Below are 15,576 nucleotides of genomic sequence, written 5' to 3' on the forward strand. Positions count from 1 at the left end.
TGACACTGCCTGCCAGGCGCAGCTTGTCCCGTGCTGCCAGACCCCGCATCCTTCTCCTCTTGCACAGCTGTGAGCCTCATTAGGTACCGATGTCTACAAATCACTGCAGTGTTACAACGCAGAGCAGGGGGAATTCCAGCAGGACGAGGGCTGCCAAGTTCCTCGAGTTTTAATGGTGTGATCTGAAAAGGAGCCCCCTCCCCACTCAAAACCTAAAAATACAACTGACACCAAGATTTAGGCATTTAGGCGTAATGCTTGTGAACTTTAAATTGTTTGTTTACCATTGCTTTTGATACACTTCAAGGTGTAACTGCAGAAGACAGGGATGAGCATGTGGATTTGGATTGCTGATTGCCGACTTCTCTGTGACTTAATTCTCTACCCAGCTCGTGCCCTGTGATGGTTGAGCACTAATCTATTAATCTGTGCATGAATTAAGGGTTTTTAAGGGGTTAACTGCTTTAAGCATTCAGGAAGAAAGATTAGAGTTTAGTCTGGGCATATAAATTGGAATTACACTTCCACTCTGAAATGTGAGTATGGTTTAAATCTAGTCACAGCATTTCTGCAGCTTTGATTTTCATTCCTGGGCATCAGCATTTTGGTGCCTGAAGATAGATAAGTGAAATTTGGGAGTTTCTTGTTCTAGGAAGTACAGTGCATACTCCACCTGAAGAAATTAAGGCCTTTTTTAATTTCGCTATCTAAACACCCAAAATCATTAGTTCCTTTTAAAGCAAGCACTAGACTCGGACTCGGGTGACCAAGGTTGTATTTCTGGCTTGCTGAGTAACGATGAGTAATCCTATGACCTCCCAGTGTCTTAGTTTTCCCACAGGTAAAATGGGAGTAATTACCTTGTCTTCCTTTGTAGAGCACTTTGAGAATTATGAATAAAATGAGCCATATTAGATATCATTATTTAGACATTATTAATTATTTTTTGGTACATTTGCATAATGTGGAAGTGCTTTCTTCATAAGACCAGATGTTCTTCTCTCTGAATCAGGGTTTCCTGAGTACTCCACTAGCAGGTCCTTTAGGGGAATATATCTTGTGAAAAAAGAGCAAAATCTGTAGCTTACAGAGAAAGACTTCTCTGGCCCCATCTACATGTCCATTGGCTGAGAACTACAGACTCAGTGATAGAAAAGTGCACACCATTGATAAGACATCTCGTGGGGACAAGCAGAAAACAACATTCCGTAATTTTGGCAAGAAGAAGAAAAAAAATCTCCAGATCATTTTACTCGTCCCTATTGTGAAAGTTTTCATGTCACAAAATTTTACACTGTGGTTATACACCAATATCAAGCCATGAAGTTCTGCATCTTCAAACTATATGATAATTTCTGAGAATTCGCCCAATGCAGGAGGAACGCAAACGACCCCAGAGCTCCAGCTTTCAAGGGAAGCTAAGGAGAACAGAAAGTGCTTGGATCTCTTGAAACCCAACACAGCAGCTTCACTGAGATACCATATTCGTTTCTGGTTTCCTCATAAACTGTACTATTAACCCAGGAGTGGCTCAGAGTGTTGAAGCACCAAGCCCATTTTGGATGAAAAAACAAAGGAAACCAGCTATCTCTTGGTTGCGACAGTCTTTATTTTTGGAAGGAGGCTGCTGGACTCACACATGCGCCCCAGTGGTGCTTGAGCTGCACCCTGTGTCAGATTTGACCCTCTATCAGCGAAAGCAGGTGGCATCCTCCTTTAAGGTTAAAGCTATAGGGGAGGGGCTGTGCATGCTCAGTATCAAACCTAGGTCTTGTTTTCCTCAGGAGCTCCCGTTTTTTCCCCAGTGGTAAGTCAAACCTGGGTGTTTTGGCTTTAGCCCTTTCTAAGAAAGATTATTTGCACTAAAAGGTGGCATTTTGGGTGAGAAGTGTTGCTGTATTGCAATAGTTGAGTTTAATAGTTTTCTGTAATTTTTTTCCTGCTGTGGAAAGTAGTTAGGGGTTGTTTTGTTTTGTTTTGTTCCTTTAATGCCTTTGATGTGAAGGTGGAAAGGGGGTAAATGTGGTGAAGACTGGAAGCATGTGCTTAGACTGAGTAGTGGGAGCAGAAATGTCTTGTTTTCTCTCTAGTTTGCCACCAGTTTGTGGTCATGCTGGGCCAAGCAGTCGGGGCTTCATTTCCTCCAGTGTTGGGACCTTCGCTTCCAGAGAAAGTCAATTGTAGTGCAGATAGGTTAAAGCTTATGAGAATCAAATTCTGTGCTTGCCAGGATTATTTGGTTTGGCTGTTGGTTTTTGGAAGGGTGGGTTGCTTTCTTTTGTTTGGTTGATTGGTTTTTTGTTGGTTTGGATTTTTTTTTTGGTTCAGTTTAATATTCACAGCCTTCTGGAAGACTCTGAAAGTGAGTGCTGTGTGGACACGGCTACGGGGGCATGTGTCTCTCATTGCTGTATTTTGCAGAGATCTCGCTCATCAGTGAGATGGCAAAGGGGATCAGCTGGGACACATCCCCAGTGAGGGGGCTGTAAGGCAGCTCTTCTGGGGGAGTGGTCAGGAGGCAGCAGAATAATCAGTGTGTCTTGAGGCTTCAGCCCACCTAGTTAATCTGGAAAACTGCTTTCACCTGGAGTCTGGGCTGCTCTTGCTCCATCAAAATAAATAGGATGGAGCTGAGCTAGATCTTAGTGGGAGTGCATTGCTGCCTGAGACCTGGGAGTCAGTGGCTCAGGAGCAGCGTCCCAGCACTGCGTGAGGAAACACTGTGCTCTTGGTGAGGTCCCGCTTCTCGGAAAAGATTTAACTTGCTATTAATAATCCCCTAGTGGTTTTTGAAGGAGGGACTTGTGGATGCAATGTCCTATTCAGCTTGCAGTTTGATGGGGGCTGTAAATCCCCCTGTAGTTCCAGTCTGGTGTAGCCAGTGTTCTCTGCTTGTGAAAAGCAGCCTGCTAGCTAGTTCAACAGCTGATGCAGGGCCTTACCTTAAACAGAGACACACTAGACAAGACTTACTACTATGCATTGTTCTGTTGTAATCAGCAGTTTGGTATAAGAGCCAGTGTTCAGTAGTGCCATTTCCTGTGATGCCCTTTGGGAGAGTGGATGTGGCTAAAAGGGATGTTGCTTAAATGTCTGTTGATAAAAAAGTAGCTGGTTGGTAGAACCAATTTGAGCAATGCAAATGCTTGAAATCTTGAGTTTAACTTTAGGCACACTGATTATTTTACTGTAAGTAGAGCATTTGCTGATGTGGGAAAGGACAATTAACTAGAGTAGTGACATTTATGGATAGATTTTGCTTAGGCTTTAGCTGTTATTTTCCTGTGGAAATTCAGGCCCTTAGGTATATGTTTAGTAGACAGAGGCTGCTCCTTTGTGTTGAAGGCTGATAGAAGGAAATGGCACTAGGTTTAGGTTTTATTAAAATCACAGGAAAGAAGACAGTTTATCTTGTATGCAGCTTTGTGCTGACGTTGGTTTTCATGCAGCTTAACAGCCCTTTCCCACCTGAGAGCAGGATGCTCCAAACTGAGTAAAAAGCAATGCTCACTACCTGTCTAATGCCCACAGTATTATCACAGCTGCCTTGCCAAAGCTGGCTGCCTAATCCTGCTGCCTGCTTTGGAAATAGACTTGTACAGGTAGTAAAGGTTGCAGAGAGTGTTGAAGGAGTCTCTCAAATTTTGCTTCTGTGAAAGCATTAACCAGGAGACTTCTTGTGCATGGTATAGGGAAACATGCCTTTTTGGCTATCAGGTAGAATCTGATAATGCTTTTCTTAGAAAACAGTAAGCTAGGAGCTTGGCTGGGTGCAGGGATAAAAGTGAAACAGCTGGAAAATACTTCTATGGAGAAATTTGGAGTTGTGTTTGGTAGAGGGAAGTACCATCTGTGTCCTTAACTGGTGTTATCAGTGTGTGCAGCTAATACCTCCTGCCTCTCCTGCACTGCAGGCTGTGGGCACTGCTTGTTTTGGGGGAGGTTTATGGTATCGCTGCTGAATGAGACCACCAGGGCCAGAGCAGGCAGGGTGAACTGGGTTGCTTTGCCTTTTTGAGACCAAGATCTTTGTCCAGCAGTGAACCAAAGCTGGGGCATACCATGGCATGCGGGAATCAAGTTGCACCGAGACTTTTCAAAGGAAAGGTCTCTGAGGAAGGTCTGTTTTGTTATAACTATTTATCTGTTGAAGGTAGTTCCTGTTTATGCAGTAACAAGAAGTGTACAAGTCATGAGCAGTTATGATAAGTGGAAAATAATTGTTAGAAGTGACCACTTTGGTGGCTTGGGAGAACCTACTGTGGGGTTTCTCTGCCCACTCCTACGAGGTCAGGACTGAGTGCAGGGTATTGAGCAATGCCTGAGGTCTGTGGGTTTAGCGGCAGAGCAGGTTGCAGAGCATATGCTCCCCCACTGTGATCCTTCAAAGCTTGTGGTGGCATTGAGTTGCAGCTTATGTGGAAGGTTTTAGGCTAGATGTGATCTTCTGGGTTTCAGTGTGGCATTCTTGAAAGTGTCTTACCAGACTGAAAGCCTGAAAGGAGTAATTTCTGGTACTTTGTGGGATAACTGCTGTTCTCAGAGAATTTGTGATTATTCACATGTAGTGTGGATATGTGCTCACATCTGTGAGGCAGAGCTATTAGCTGTGACACTTCTGCATTTTATTTGTCTCTGGCTGTTCATGAGATTTTAAATGATGTTGGTTTTGGTTTTTTTTCATTACAAAAAGGATAAGCAACTGAAATGATACTTTCACCTATTTTGAGGCATGCCCAGCTTTGGCTCTGGGAGCTTAAGACACTTTGATTTCCATTAGCTTAGAACAATGGTCTGCTCTTTTCTAAGAGCAGGAAGTTCTGTGGACAGCAGAGGTGAGGAAAGCCCCACTTTTTGCAGACCGGAGTCATCCTCAAAACATAAGAGGTCACACAAATTAAGTAAAGAGAGCTAGATCCCTCTCTAACAGCAGCCAGAAGTAGATACTTCAGGAAAAGAACTGTAGTATGATCTTCCCTCTGAAACACTCTTTCTTAATTTTGGCAGTTTAATAAATTAGGGTCTTCCAGGCAATTTGTTTAGACCATTGTGTTAAACAGGACGAATATGTGCCAAATAAAATATCAGTCCAGTTCTCTTTGGAATCGAGTTATAACCGTGGCTCTCGCCACTGCTGTTTCCCTGGCAAGGAACATGGCCATTTGCTTGCATTGTGCTGAAATAACTCTTTCATATGAAAATTTTGCAGGATGCCCCCAACCCTGTAGCAGGAAAGGTGGTCACCTGCCTCATACTCTAATTAAAGTTGAACTGAGAGTTTTTGTCAACTGCAAATATACTCGAGAAATTCCTCCCGCTCTCCTTATATTCCTGCAGCCGTCAAGTATTTTGACATGGGTGTAAAAGCTGCTGTGTTTGAATTTAGAAATTGGCCAGTGGGATGAGAATGTGCAGCTGTGGAAAGCATGAGTGCTCCAGCTCTGTCACTGCTTCTCTTGGGTCCACCTATTTCTGTGAGGCTTGTGGGAGGTTAAGGGGATAAAAATGGCCAAGGTAATTAGGAGATCTGGTGGAAATCAGTGGGTCAGGCTCTGAAATCGTTGGAGGGGAGAAGGCAGAAGACAAGTAGAAAAATTTTTATGTGATGGAACTTATTTCCATGGAAAATAGAACAAAAATATTATTTATTATTATTTAAATTTAAAAAAAAAAATACTGGGTTTGAGACCTCAGCTGCAGTGGCTGGGTGTAGGAGAAGTTGCCTAATCATCCAAGGGCATGCCATTTAGAGAGGTAACCAGCCAGGGACAGTGAAATCACACCCTGCTTAGTTGCTTCACCTGCTGCAAAGACTACCTGCTTTATATGGGGAGTTGATTATTTTGGGGTAAAATGGAAAGTGGATTTTTTTTTTCTCTCTGGGATTCTTATGATGCAGCATCCCAGTGGATTCTGAGGGATATTTAACTTATTGGGAAGGTTGGCCAAATTCTCTCCCATCTAAATACAGCATCTGCAGCAGTGTGGAATGTGTGTTGTACAGCTGTGAATGTTCCAGGCATTCAGCATGTCTCCTTTTTCACACAATAGCTTCTATTTATGGGTTTTCATCAAGTTGTACTCATGCATTCAACTTGTCTTTGTGTGTGTGTTTTTCTTTTTTTCCTTTCTCCTTTTTTTTTTTTTTTTTTTTTTTTTTGCTTTTGTTTTTTAAGGTTTGTAGAAACTCCGAGCCCCTTCTCCTGGAAGGAGAGTTACTACCGATCAGCCATGTCCCAGGGCTCACAGCCGAGGGAATTCCTCAGCCCAGAGGTAATCCAGCATCTCTGGGACTTCCTGGAACAGTAAGTAGCCCTTATGTGGAATTTGTGAAAGGTGTTTTAGGACAGGATGCTCCAGGGATTGATGCTGGGGGTTTTGGAGCCTTATGTACCTGTTGATTAGATATGGATGTGATGATTAGATGTGTCAGTCTGTGGTGACTTACAGCTCTTGAACTCTCAAGAGGTTCCACATCCAGCCTATGGGGACCAAATGCAGTGATCAGCAGTGACACTGACTCTCTTCAAGACCTCTGGCTGAGCTGACTGCTTTCTAGGAAGTGATCACCTAAGGCACATGGTTGGCATTTTCCCCTAAGGAAATGGAAGGAGGTGAAGATGGTGCAGAGTTCACCCTCCCAGGTCCAATGAAGGAAATAAAACTGACTCTGTTCCCATTCCTGACTTGCCATGACTAATGCTAAAACAGTTACTGCTATAAATCCTCCATGAGTTCTGTCTTTCAGTGATTTAACTCTTGCACTCTTATCTCATCTTTCTGGTCAGGCAAGTGAAATGTCCCTCCAGGCCCTGTCCTGGTTTGGGGCTGCTGTAGTACAGCGGGTGAGGAGATAGTTGTTCGTTAGTAATAACTTACTTTGTCATGAGACTGGTTCGTGGTTATGCCGAAGTACTGGATGACACCCTAGCAGGAGGCATGGGAAGGGAAGGTGGGGTGGTGGAAAATGGAATTTGGCCAGTTTTAACTCTAGTACTGTGTTCTTTTCAGGCCAATATGCTCAGTTCAACCAATTGATTTAAACTTCATCGATGGCCCATCTGAAAATGGCTCTACAAACAAAATTGAGATTAGCATGGACTGCGTCCGGGTGCAGGACACGGAGCTCAATGACCCAATGTGGGTGAGTAGTGAGAGCTTCCTTGACCTTTGGGGAAACATGGAGAATTTTTGCAGGAGCTATTCCAGCTGTGTTGCCCCAGGTCCATCTTCCTCCCTTGGCTGACTCCTGACCTGCTCTCCTTCTCCTGCCACAGCAATGGCAGGAGAGAGGGATGAGGCAGCTAAGCTTGGCAGGAGAGCTGGGGAGTCTCTTTCACACACTACTCAACCATCCCTGCACTCTCCCTGCTTAGAGGTAGTTTTATGTGGCCTTGTTTGGGTTCTGGGCGCAGTCACAATTTTGCTGACCAAGGCCAGAGGTTCTTCACTGGTTTTTGTTCTCTTGAGGGTCATATAGGAGTGAAAATTTTTTTTCAGACCACAGTTGGGTTTTTTTCCTCCTGTTTCTCCAGACTAGAGAGTGTTTATATTGAGTCTTGGCCATGGGTGTCTCATCAGTATGGCTCAAGACTGGAATGCAGATGAGGCACTGGTGGTTGTTGGTTCATTGCTTTTGGCACAAACAGACTGACTCTTTCTTAGCAATAGCCCTACTGAAGAAGCCAGGTGCTGTTCTTGCAGGCTGGAGCAGGAGCTATTTTGAAGTTTGAGTTGTTCATGTCCTGTTTCTGTTCTTCCTGGGTTTTGTATACTTTAGGATAAAAATAATGTGTAGTTTGGAATTTGTTTTGGTGTCTGTAAATTTTCTTGTTCCACTGTTTCCATCCTGAGAAAGTGGTGCCATATGATTTCCTGGCTAATCAACCACAATTTTTAATGTGCCCAAAAATGGTATGTTGGCAATTTGAATCCTGGCAGTGTTTGTAACCTGGTGGATTGTGTCTGCAAGCAAAGAACTCCTGGGTCATGCTGACTGCAGTCCCCAATGACAGACAGTTTGATCTGTTAGTGCTACTTTGGTGTGACTGCTGGGGAGACTGCAGTGCTCTTCTTTTTCCATGGAGGTTACAAAGGGTTAAAAGGACAATTTGAGGTTGGGTATGTGCTCAGCTAATGTGGTGAAGCTAATCCAAGTGCACAAGGAGAGGTGACTGAAATTAAGTCTGGTTATCTTTTGATTCTGCATTTTTGGGGGCACAGAGGGGTGGGGTACAAGCCTTCCATCAGCATGTGGATCTCAGCTTTTTCCACCACTATAGCAAAGCTCCAGTGAAATGTTATCTCTTCAATGGGCCAAAGATTCTCCACGTTTACAGGGACTTCTGACTTTCAAAGTGCATAGTTATAGTCTGCTTGAACTATGTCCTCTTAAAAAACAATACCCACCAGTTTAAGGGTCATCAGCAGAAACTTTGCTCCTTCCACGCTCAAATCTGGACTTGTGGCACTGAGCACTAGTAAAGCCTCCCCATCTCCAGCTCCTCTGAGCTGTCTGCAGAGCACAGTGGTGGCTGACGGGCTCACTGAAGGCCTGTTCAGAGTCTCCCTCTCCCGTCTGTGGAGCAGAGAAACATGAATGAAAAGACCCTTTCCCCTGTCCTCTCTGAACCTTGCTGAAGTGAGCACTGATGCTAGGGAAGGGCACAAGCAGCTTTCTCTATGCAATAACCTCTTGCTTATGATGGGCTTGATCCCAGCCTTGTTGGAGGCATTTCTGGAGAGGCCAAGCTGTACGGTGACTTCTTTTTGAGAAGTGTTTTTCACTGACGTGACAAGCTGAAGGGGGAGCAGGGAAATTCCATCCTATCCTCACCCTTACTGTAAGGCACCAGCTTAGAGTACATTAATGTATGTACATTAACAAATGTTCCAGTTTGTCTCCAGTGGAAGACAGCACCTTTGCTCAGTTGAATGCTGGACAAAAGCCTTCACAAAGCAAAATATGCATCGCAAACCTGTGCAAACAGCCTGTCTTTTAAAATGAGGAAAGCTCTTTTTACTCCCCTTACCACCACCACCACCTCCCTATAAATTTGCAAACATCCCTGACAGGTGACAACTCCCCTTGCAGAGAAGTCTGTGTTTGCTTTGCTGTTTCTGGGGCTCAAAGCGGCTGCAGCTTGCGTTAGCAGAGAATGTGTAGCCCGAGGCAAGGTGTTTGCTTTAATCTGAAATACCTTACAACCCTCTTCCCCTCCAGCTTCTCTTTTCCTTTGGATAGCTTCAGGGCACGAGCTTTCCTTGCACCTGTCTCTCCTGTAACCTCAGCCATGTCACTTCTAGACACGAGGTGCTGCACGCAGCTGATTGCAGCAAAGGGTTGAAGAGGGCAGATAAACACAAAGGAATGCAGCAGAAACAGAGGGGCCCTGGGAGATGAGCACTGAGATCAAGGCAGAGGGCTTTATAGTATTACATTTGTCTTAAGAAAAGAGCAAGGCCAGCTTTTCTCCAAAATGTATCACCATGTGAGATTTAAATGGGTGCAAAGCAATTAAGACTGGTGTTTTTGAAGCAGTTGTCCTTGTGTAGACTTTGAGGCAATCCCAATCAGCCTTTAAAATAAGTTCTGCACCTTCTTTCAACTTACTTCTGAAAAATGAAACTTTCAGTCTTAAAAGATGTCCACCTTTGATCCCAACAGTTGTATTGGTAAGACCTGTGATTTTTTTTATTATTTTTTTTAATTTTATTTGTATTATTTAACTTTTGGGGGTACAGTTGTTTGTTCACAATAGAGTTGGCAGTGGGGAAGGAGCTATAGTATTCAGAACAGTGCCTGAAGAAACTGTCCTACCAGTGGGCTGGAAAGTGAGCATAAGTTCTGCCCTCCTGAACACCCATTAGTTGTGTTCATTGCCTTGAAAATGCAACTGTGTGGAGAGAGAGCTGGAGAAGAGGGTTGTGTGACACAGAGATCCCTCTTATCTGAGCCCTTGCAGTTCTCACACACTTCTTTTTAAGGAAGAAACATTCTTCCTGTGTCCATTTAAGAAAGGGGTAAGAGAAACTGGTGATCTGCACTGTCTTGGGATGAAAAGAGCTGGAGGGGCCAGGAAGAGGGTTTGTGGGTCTGGTGTAACACCAGACAGTCAGCAGCCTTCCCTGGCTCTGTGCCTTGTGACCAGCTCTTTCACAATGTCCTGGGTGGCCCCTCCGTGAGGGTGTCGGCTGTGCCCCTTCCTTTCCTCTGGTGTGAACCACAGGCAGACTGGAAAATCCCAGCAAAGATCTGCCTTTTTGCATGACCAGAGTGAATGGCTGGTGGTCCCTGTGGGTGTGGAGAACGTTTAGCTTCTGCCATGGCCCTAGTGTGGGAAGGAGCTGCGGATGTCCAGGGAGGTAAGTTGAATGTGTGTCTTTGTGGGCCTCCTGCCATTCATTAAGCCCACCAAAGAGGGGTTCCTCAGCCTCTACTCTGATCAAGGATGCAGCCAGCAACCACAGGGTCTGTGGTGGGGTGGTGTCTAGCTCCCTGCGTTCAGGAGGAACACTGCTTACAAAACCTATAACCTGCAGTGCTAGAAATTAGGCAATGTTATAGCAATTTTATATTTTTGTCTGACTGACTAAATGCCCTGGAGCAACAGGGAGGAGAGGTCTGGAGACCTCTCTCTAGGAATGAGTGTGTGGCAGTGCAATAACCCTGTATTGCCCTGGAGCCCTCTTAGTGCTGTCAGTCTGACCTACCAGGTGCAGAATTGCTTTCCTTCACAATCCCTCAGAGGTCCTGTAAACTGTTCAGCAATGCTTAGAGATGCTAGTCTGGACCCAAACAAAGCTGCTTTGGGCTAAGGACTTCAGCGAGCAGCATCCTGATAAAAGTGTTATTTGTGGGGTTTGCAGAGTCTGTAAGTCGTCTGCCACCACCATCCCAGCAGTATGTCCAGGATTCCAGGGAGCTTGCTGGCAGGAGCTGCAGTGCTGTCCCCAGTGATGGAGCAGCTTGTCCCCCTCCCCCTGTACATACCTTCCTTTCATGCCCCTGAGCGAGCCGAGCCGTCCTCCCGCAGCCCCTTGCCTAACCAGTTCAGTGGAATGCCTTTTGCCCAGACAGTCGCCGTGGTCAGAGTTTTCTTAACCTGGATCCATCCCTCCCCATAAAAGGCAGAGAGAATTCCTTGTCCTTTTTTTTTTTTACTTTTCGATATTTATTTGTTCTTCCTCGTCTTCTGCAAATAACTGTGGGGATTTGCTGTGTGTGGCTTGATTAGGCACCGCTGAGCTCCCTGTGGGGTGGGTTTTTGCCTTGGAGATGGTGGTGTAGTACAGGAGGTTGTCCTTTTGAGTTTGGGTGCTCAGCTTCATGGGCTGTGGGTGTCCCAAGCCTGGTAGCTACAGAAATTTTTGAGGTGCAACATGCATTTCATAGTTTTATAAGTGAGAGCTGAAGCTCTGTGACTGCTGTTCTCCTCTATACATAGAGGTGAAGATAACTGTTGGCTCTAGGATAGACAGGATGCATCCCATGGAGGACATGGAGGTGTCAAGGTTCTCAGCCTCAGCCCTCTTACCAATGACACATCTCAGAGCTGGTGTTTGATGATTCCCAGTGGAAACAAGAAACCTTTCCCATATTTAGCTTGCTGTAGGCGCATGAAGGAGCCACCCAAGCCACTTTGTACAAGATCCCCTCCCCTGCTGCAGCCCAGTGGGCTGTAGAGGAGCTACTCTGACCCAAGGTAGCTGCTGGCTCTCTTCTGCATGCTCTCAGCCTTGGTACTGTGTAAATCAGTTCAGTAATTCATACTTGGCAGCTATGCACTGAATTCCTGGGTCCCCATCACCTGGGAGCTGTGGTCAGGATCAGATGTGCAACATTACGAAGGGCAGACACAAAAAAATCCAACTTACTGCCCAGAAGGATGTCTGTGGTGTCCTATCCAAGACTTTAATATTAAAGCACAGGCTCTAAACTGTGTTAGCTTTTAATTGCTTCCTTAAAAGTGTTTGTGTGGTTCAGGAGGACTCCACTTGCTGCACGGTAATGGCTGAAGAAGCAGATGAATGCTGGTTAAGGGGCGGCGAGACTGTGGGACAGGCTGGACGTCCCTGTGTATCCACAGCAGGGCAGGGAGAGTGCCTTGGTGCAGGGACTGACTAATACATGGTGTGTATTTCCACAGGCTCTAGCAGGTGTTGCAGTCCTGCATTTTGTTGGGAAATGGTTTTGCACCTGGAGGATAAGGCTGATTTGATAAATAGATGCAGCAAAGTGGGTTGTGTGGCCATCTGTTTCCATGCCTAAGTATTCCTGGATTGACCATAGAAAGGAAGGAAGGACTTTGTACAGCACAGGGATGTGATCAAAGCTTTTATTACTGTCTGGTTTGTGCTTGAGAGAGTTTGAGGCTTGCCAAGTTTCTCTTCTTTGTGGGTATTTATTCGTTCCATAGCCGTGCAAAGAAAGTTGAGATTATGCACAGGCATTTCCATAATGAGCAAATGCATTACTCTGTTGGAAGCTTCCCTCCAGCACCTCTCTTGTTTGCAGTTAAACTCAGAAGCTCTCCTAATTTAGGCTTGGCTATGTAATCTTACTCAATGTTTAATCTTCTGCAGTGTAGGTCCCTCCAAATGATCTAATCATCACATTTAGAGCTGCAGATCCAAATCTAGAAATGGTCAATTCTTTCAGATAAGAATGAATGTAAAGAATGCATTTGTACATTCAGTTTGGTCAGAGCTTGAAGACTTCTCTCATCTTGTGTGTATCAGGAGTCTAAAGACGTATTCATGTTTCTTTAAAATAATTTTTCCCTAGCTCCCTTTCCTGTGCTACTTGGCCCTGGTTCTGGCTGCAGACCAGGACTGGCTTCATTTCTTCCTGTAGGAATGCAACCAGTTGATGAATATCCTTACACCAAGTGTTTTATTTTGATGTAAACTCCCAGGATTCTCAAAGGTATTGAAGAAAACTAATGGGTGATATGTCTGCTGTGCTATAGATCATTTTGGAAGCATATTTAAGATTCCTTTAAATATTTCTTCCCTTTGAGCATCTTGCTTTGCATCCATCTTGGGAAGGAATAAACTAATTTTAAGCTAAAAAGCACAAAACTACTGGAAGGTAGCCACATGTGAGATGAGGTGTTTGTTCTCCTCTGGAGGGGTGGCTTTAACTCCACGATTCATATTGCTATGAGCACCTGAAGTGGAAGAGTGTAGCAATTGGAGTCCTGTCGTCTGCCCACATACAAATACCTCAGAACAAGCGAAGCAGTCACTTCAGAAAACATCTTCCCCAAGCAGCTAGGCCTGCCTCCAAAGGTTTCCATGGTGCTGCACGTGCTCCTTGAGCAAGTATGGAGCAATAATGCATAGTGCTTATTTTACATCTTTAAAAGGTCTGCACAAACACTGAATTGATCTTGAAGCAATAGATTGTAGGAACTTTTGCCTGTGGAGCAAGTTTTAAGGTTTATGCTGTTTTGATGGGAACTTTGCTCTGTTTCTACCTGGTTGATAGGATCCTCTTAGGATCCTCTATCCTTCCCCCTCCCCCCAATTATAGCCATAATTTCCATATTTTTTGGGAGCACTTTGATTGGGTTATAGCCTGTAAGTGGTAAACCCCTTGGGTGGCTGGCGTTTCAGCAAGCCATGAAGTGCAGCATGAACACCAGTAGAAGTGGAGTGGCCATCCCCAGAGTTTGCCTTCCTTTAGACTTTTTGTGTTTGTTTTGCATTGTTATTTTTGGTTGTTTTTAAACCGAGCTGCTGGAAGAAGGAATGTAAGATCCTTTTCTCTTGTTAGCTGGAAGTAGGGTGATGAATTGAACTGCCTATATCCAGCCAAGTGAAAACTTCATGGAGCTTTGTGGTGTCCCTCTTTGTAGGTTGAGATGGATGGAAGATGGAGAGCACCTCTCAGTGCTGTTGCAAGCTGCAGAGCTGACTGTGCCAGGGAGAGGTTGCTCCTTTCAGGCTAAGACAGACCTGGAGCACAGCCCTGGGAGTGTCCTGCTCGCCTTCCTGGTCCAACCACAGCCAAAGTGTCTGTGCTGCAGAGAGCTGTGGGGTGTAGCTTTTGTTTTAAAAGTCATTTCTTGCATTAATTGGGATTCTTGCTTTGAAGAGAGTCTTATGCATCCAAAGTCTCACTGTATATGTTGCTTTGTGGTTCTGCACATCCTGCCCACAGTCCTGTTAATGACTATTATTTTTTCCTCCAGTATTTCATGGGGAGACTTTTGGACTAGGTAATATTTTCTTCTGAATGTCTGTACCATCTGCTTTCCACCTCACTGTCATTGATTTGATAGCATTAAAATTAATGAGGGAGTGAATTGTCAGGCAGTCAAAAATTAAATCAGTCTCTGTGAAGCATAGATTAAGGAGTGGTTTGTGGGGTGAGTTCGTTTAATCACTGGTAACTGAACTCTTCACTAATCAACATCTGAATTTGCAGAGATTAATAAAAGATCAAAGGAATTTTCAGTAATGAATGTAACTGCCACTCTAAAAGAATGGATTTTTATCTCCAGCTTGCTTAAACAGAAGGAAAAGGTACCCTGAAGTACTCTTATTTCTCTTTGAGAACATGGATGGGTGTGGTGGACCTCATGGGGATGTCCAGACTGGGTTAAAATTAAACAAGTGTGAAACAAAAGTGATCAGTCTTCTGGGAAAGATCTCTAACCCAACAACTGAACCCCATGGCCATTGCCATACTGGTGTTGGACATGGCATGTGAGAACAGGCAAGGGTCATCCACAGACCAGCACTGCAAAGTACAACATTTCTGCATAGGAAACAAGGCATAACCCAGCTTCCTGGCTGCCTCAGGAGGTGTGTGGTACCCCAGCACTCTGGCACAAGGTAGGATAACAGTGACGTGTTAACATGAGAAGTGGGAATGGCCATTGGTTGAAGGGTCAGGGTTTAACCAGAGGTTTGGAAGACTGTTCTCGAATTATTGCAAAGTGGTAACCTTCTTTTCAATACTGGATTATTTTGAAAGGGTTTGGGTGGGAGGGAGTTGGCAGTGTAGCAGAGTCTAGTTGGAAAGAGCTTGCTATGATTGTGCGTTTATAAACAGTTGTGCATTTCATGAGAGCAATCTGTAGTTTACACAAGATAAGGGAAGAACAACGCTTTCCCCTCTGCTGCTTGTGCAAGAGCAGCCCTGGTCTATCAACACTTGCTCCTTTCTCTAACTGAAAACAAAGGCTCTGTAATCTGTCGCTATCTCCTTTTCCCTTTCCCTGGCCAGAGCGCTTGGTCTCTGGGATGCAGGTTTGTGCCATGACCCTGTCCCACCTCCAGCTGGAGGGATGGGACTGTTTATGCCAATCAGCAGCAATTTTCATGAATTTTCTTGCGTAACCCTCTATTAACTTTCAAAAAATATTTCACAGATATGGGAGGGGGCAGGGAAGGAGAGGGTCAATCATACTGTTTTGAGCATCCAAAGATCCTCATGAGGCAAAAATGCTGTTTGAGTGTTGAGGCTTGTTACTCCAACAAAAGAGCTGCAGAGGCTTGAACCCCCAAAATCCCCTGGTCATATTTCCATGCATGAGTGTCTGCATGAGTGTCAGTGCAAAAGTG

The 15,576-nt window shown here is 44.7% G+C and overlaps 1 protein-coding gene across 2 annotated transcripts in view; it reads left to right on the top strand.

The window, feature by feature from the left end:
- Window positions 1-15,576, top strand: part of TP63 (tumor protein p63) — a 103,524-nt gene that overhangs the window by 14,532 nt on the left and 73,416 nt on the right. For both annotated transcript variants that reach the window (XM_029960778.1, XM_029960779.1), the window contains exons 2-3: window positions 6,177-6,305; window positions 7,012-7,144. In XM_029960778.1, coding sequence (XP_029816638.1) covers window positions 6,177-6,305; window positions 7,012-7,144 — 262 coding nt within the window. The remainder of the gene's footprint in view (window positions 1-6,176; window positions 6,306-7,011; window positions 7,145-15,576) is intronic.

This window comes from Manacus vitellinus, unplaced genomic scaffold, assembly GCF_001715985.3.
Source record: "Manacus vitellinus isolate BGI_N305 unplaced genomic scaffold, ASM171598v3 scaffold_29_pilon, whole genome shotgun sequence".
NCBI lineage: Eukaryota > Metazoa > Chordata > Aves > Passeriformes > Pipridae > Manacus > Manacus vitellinus.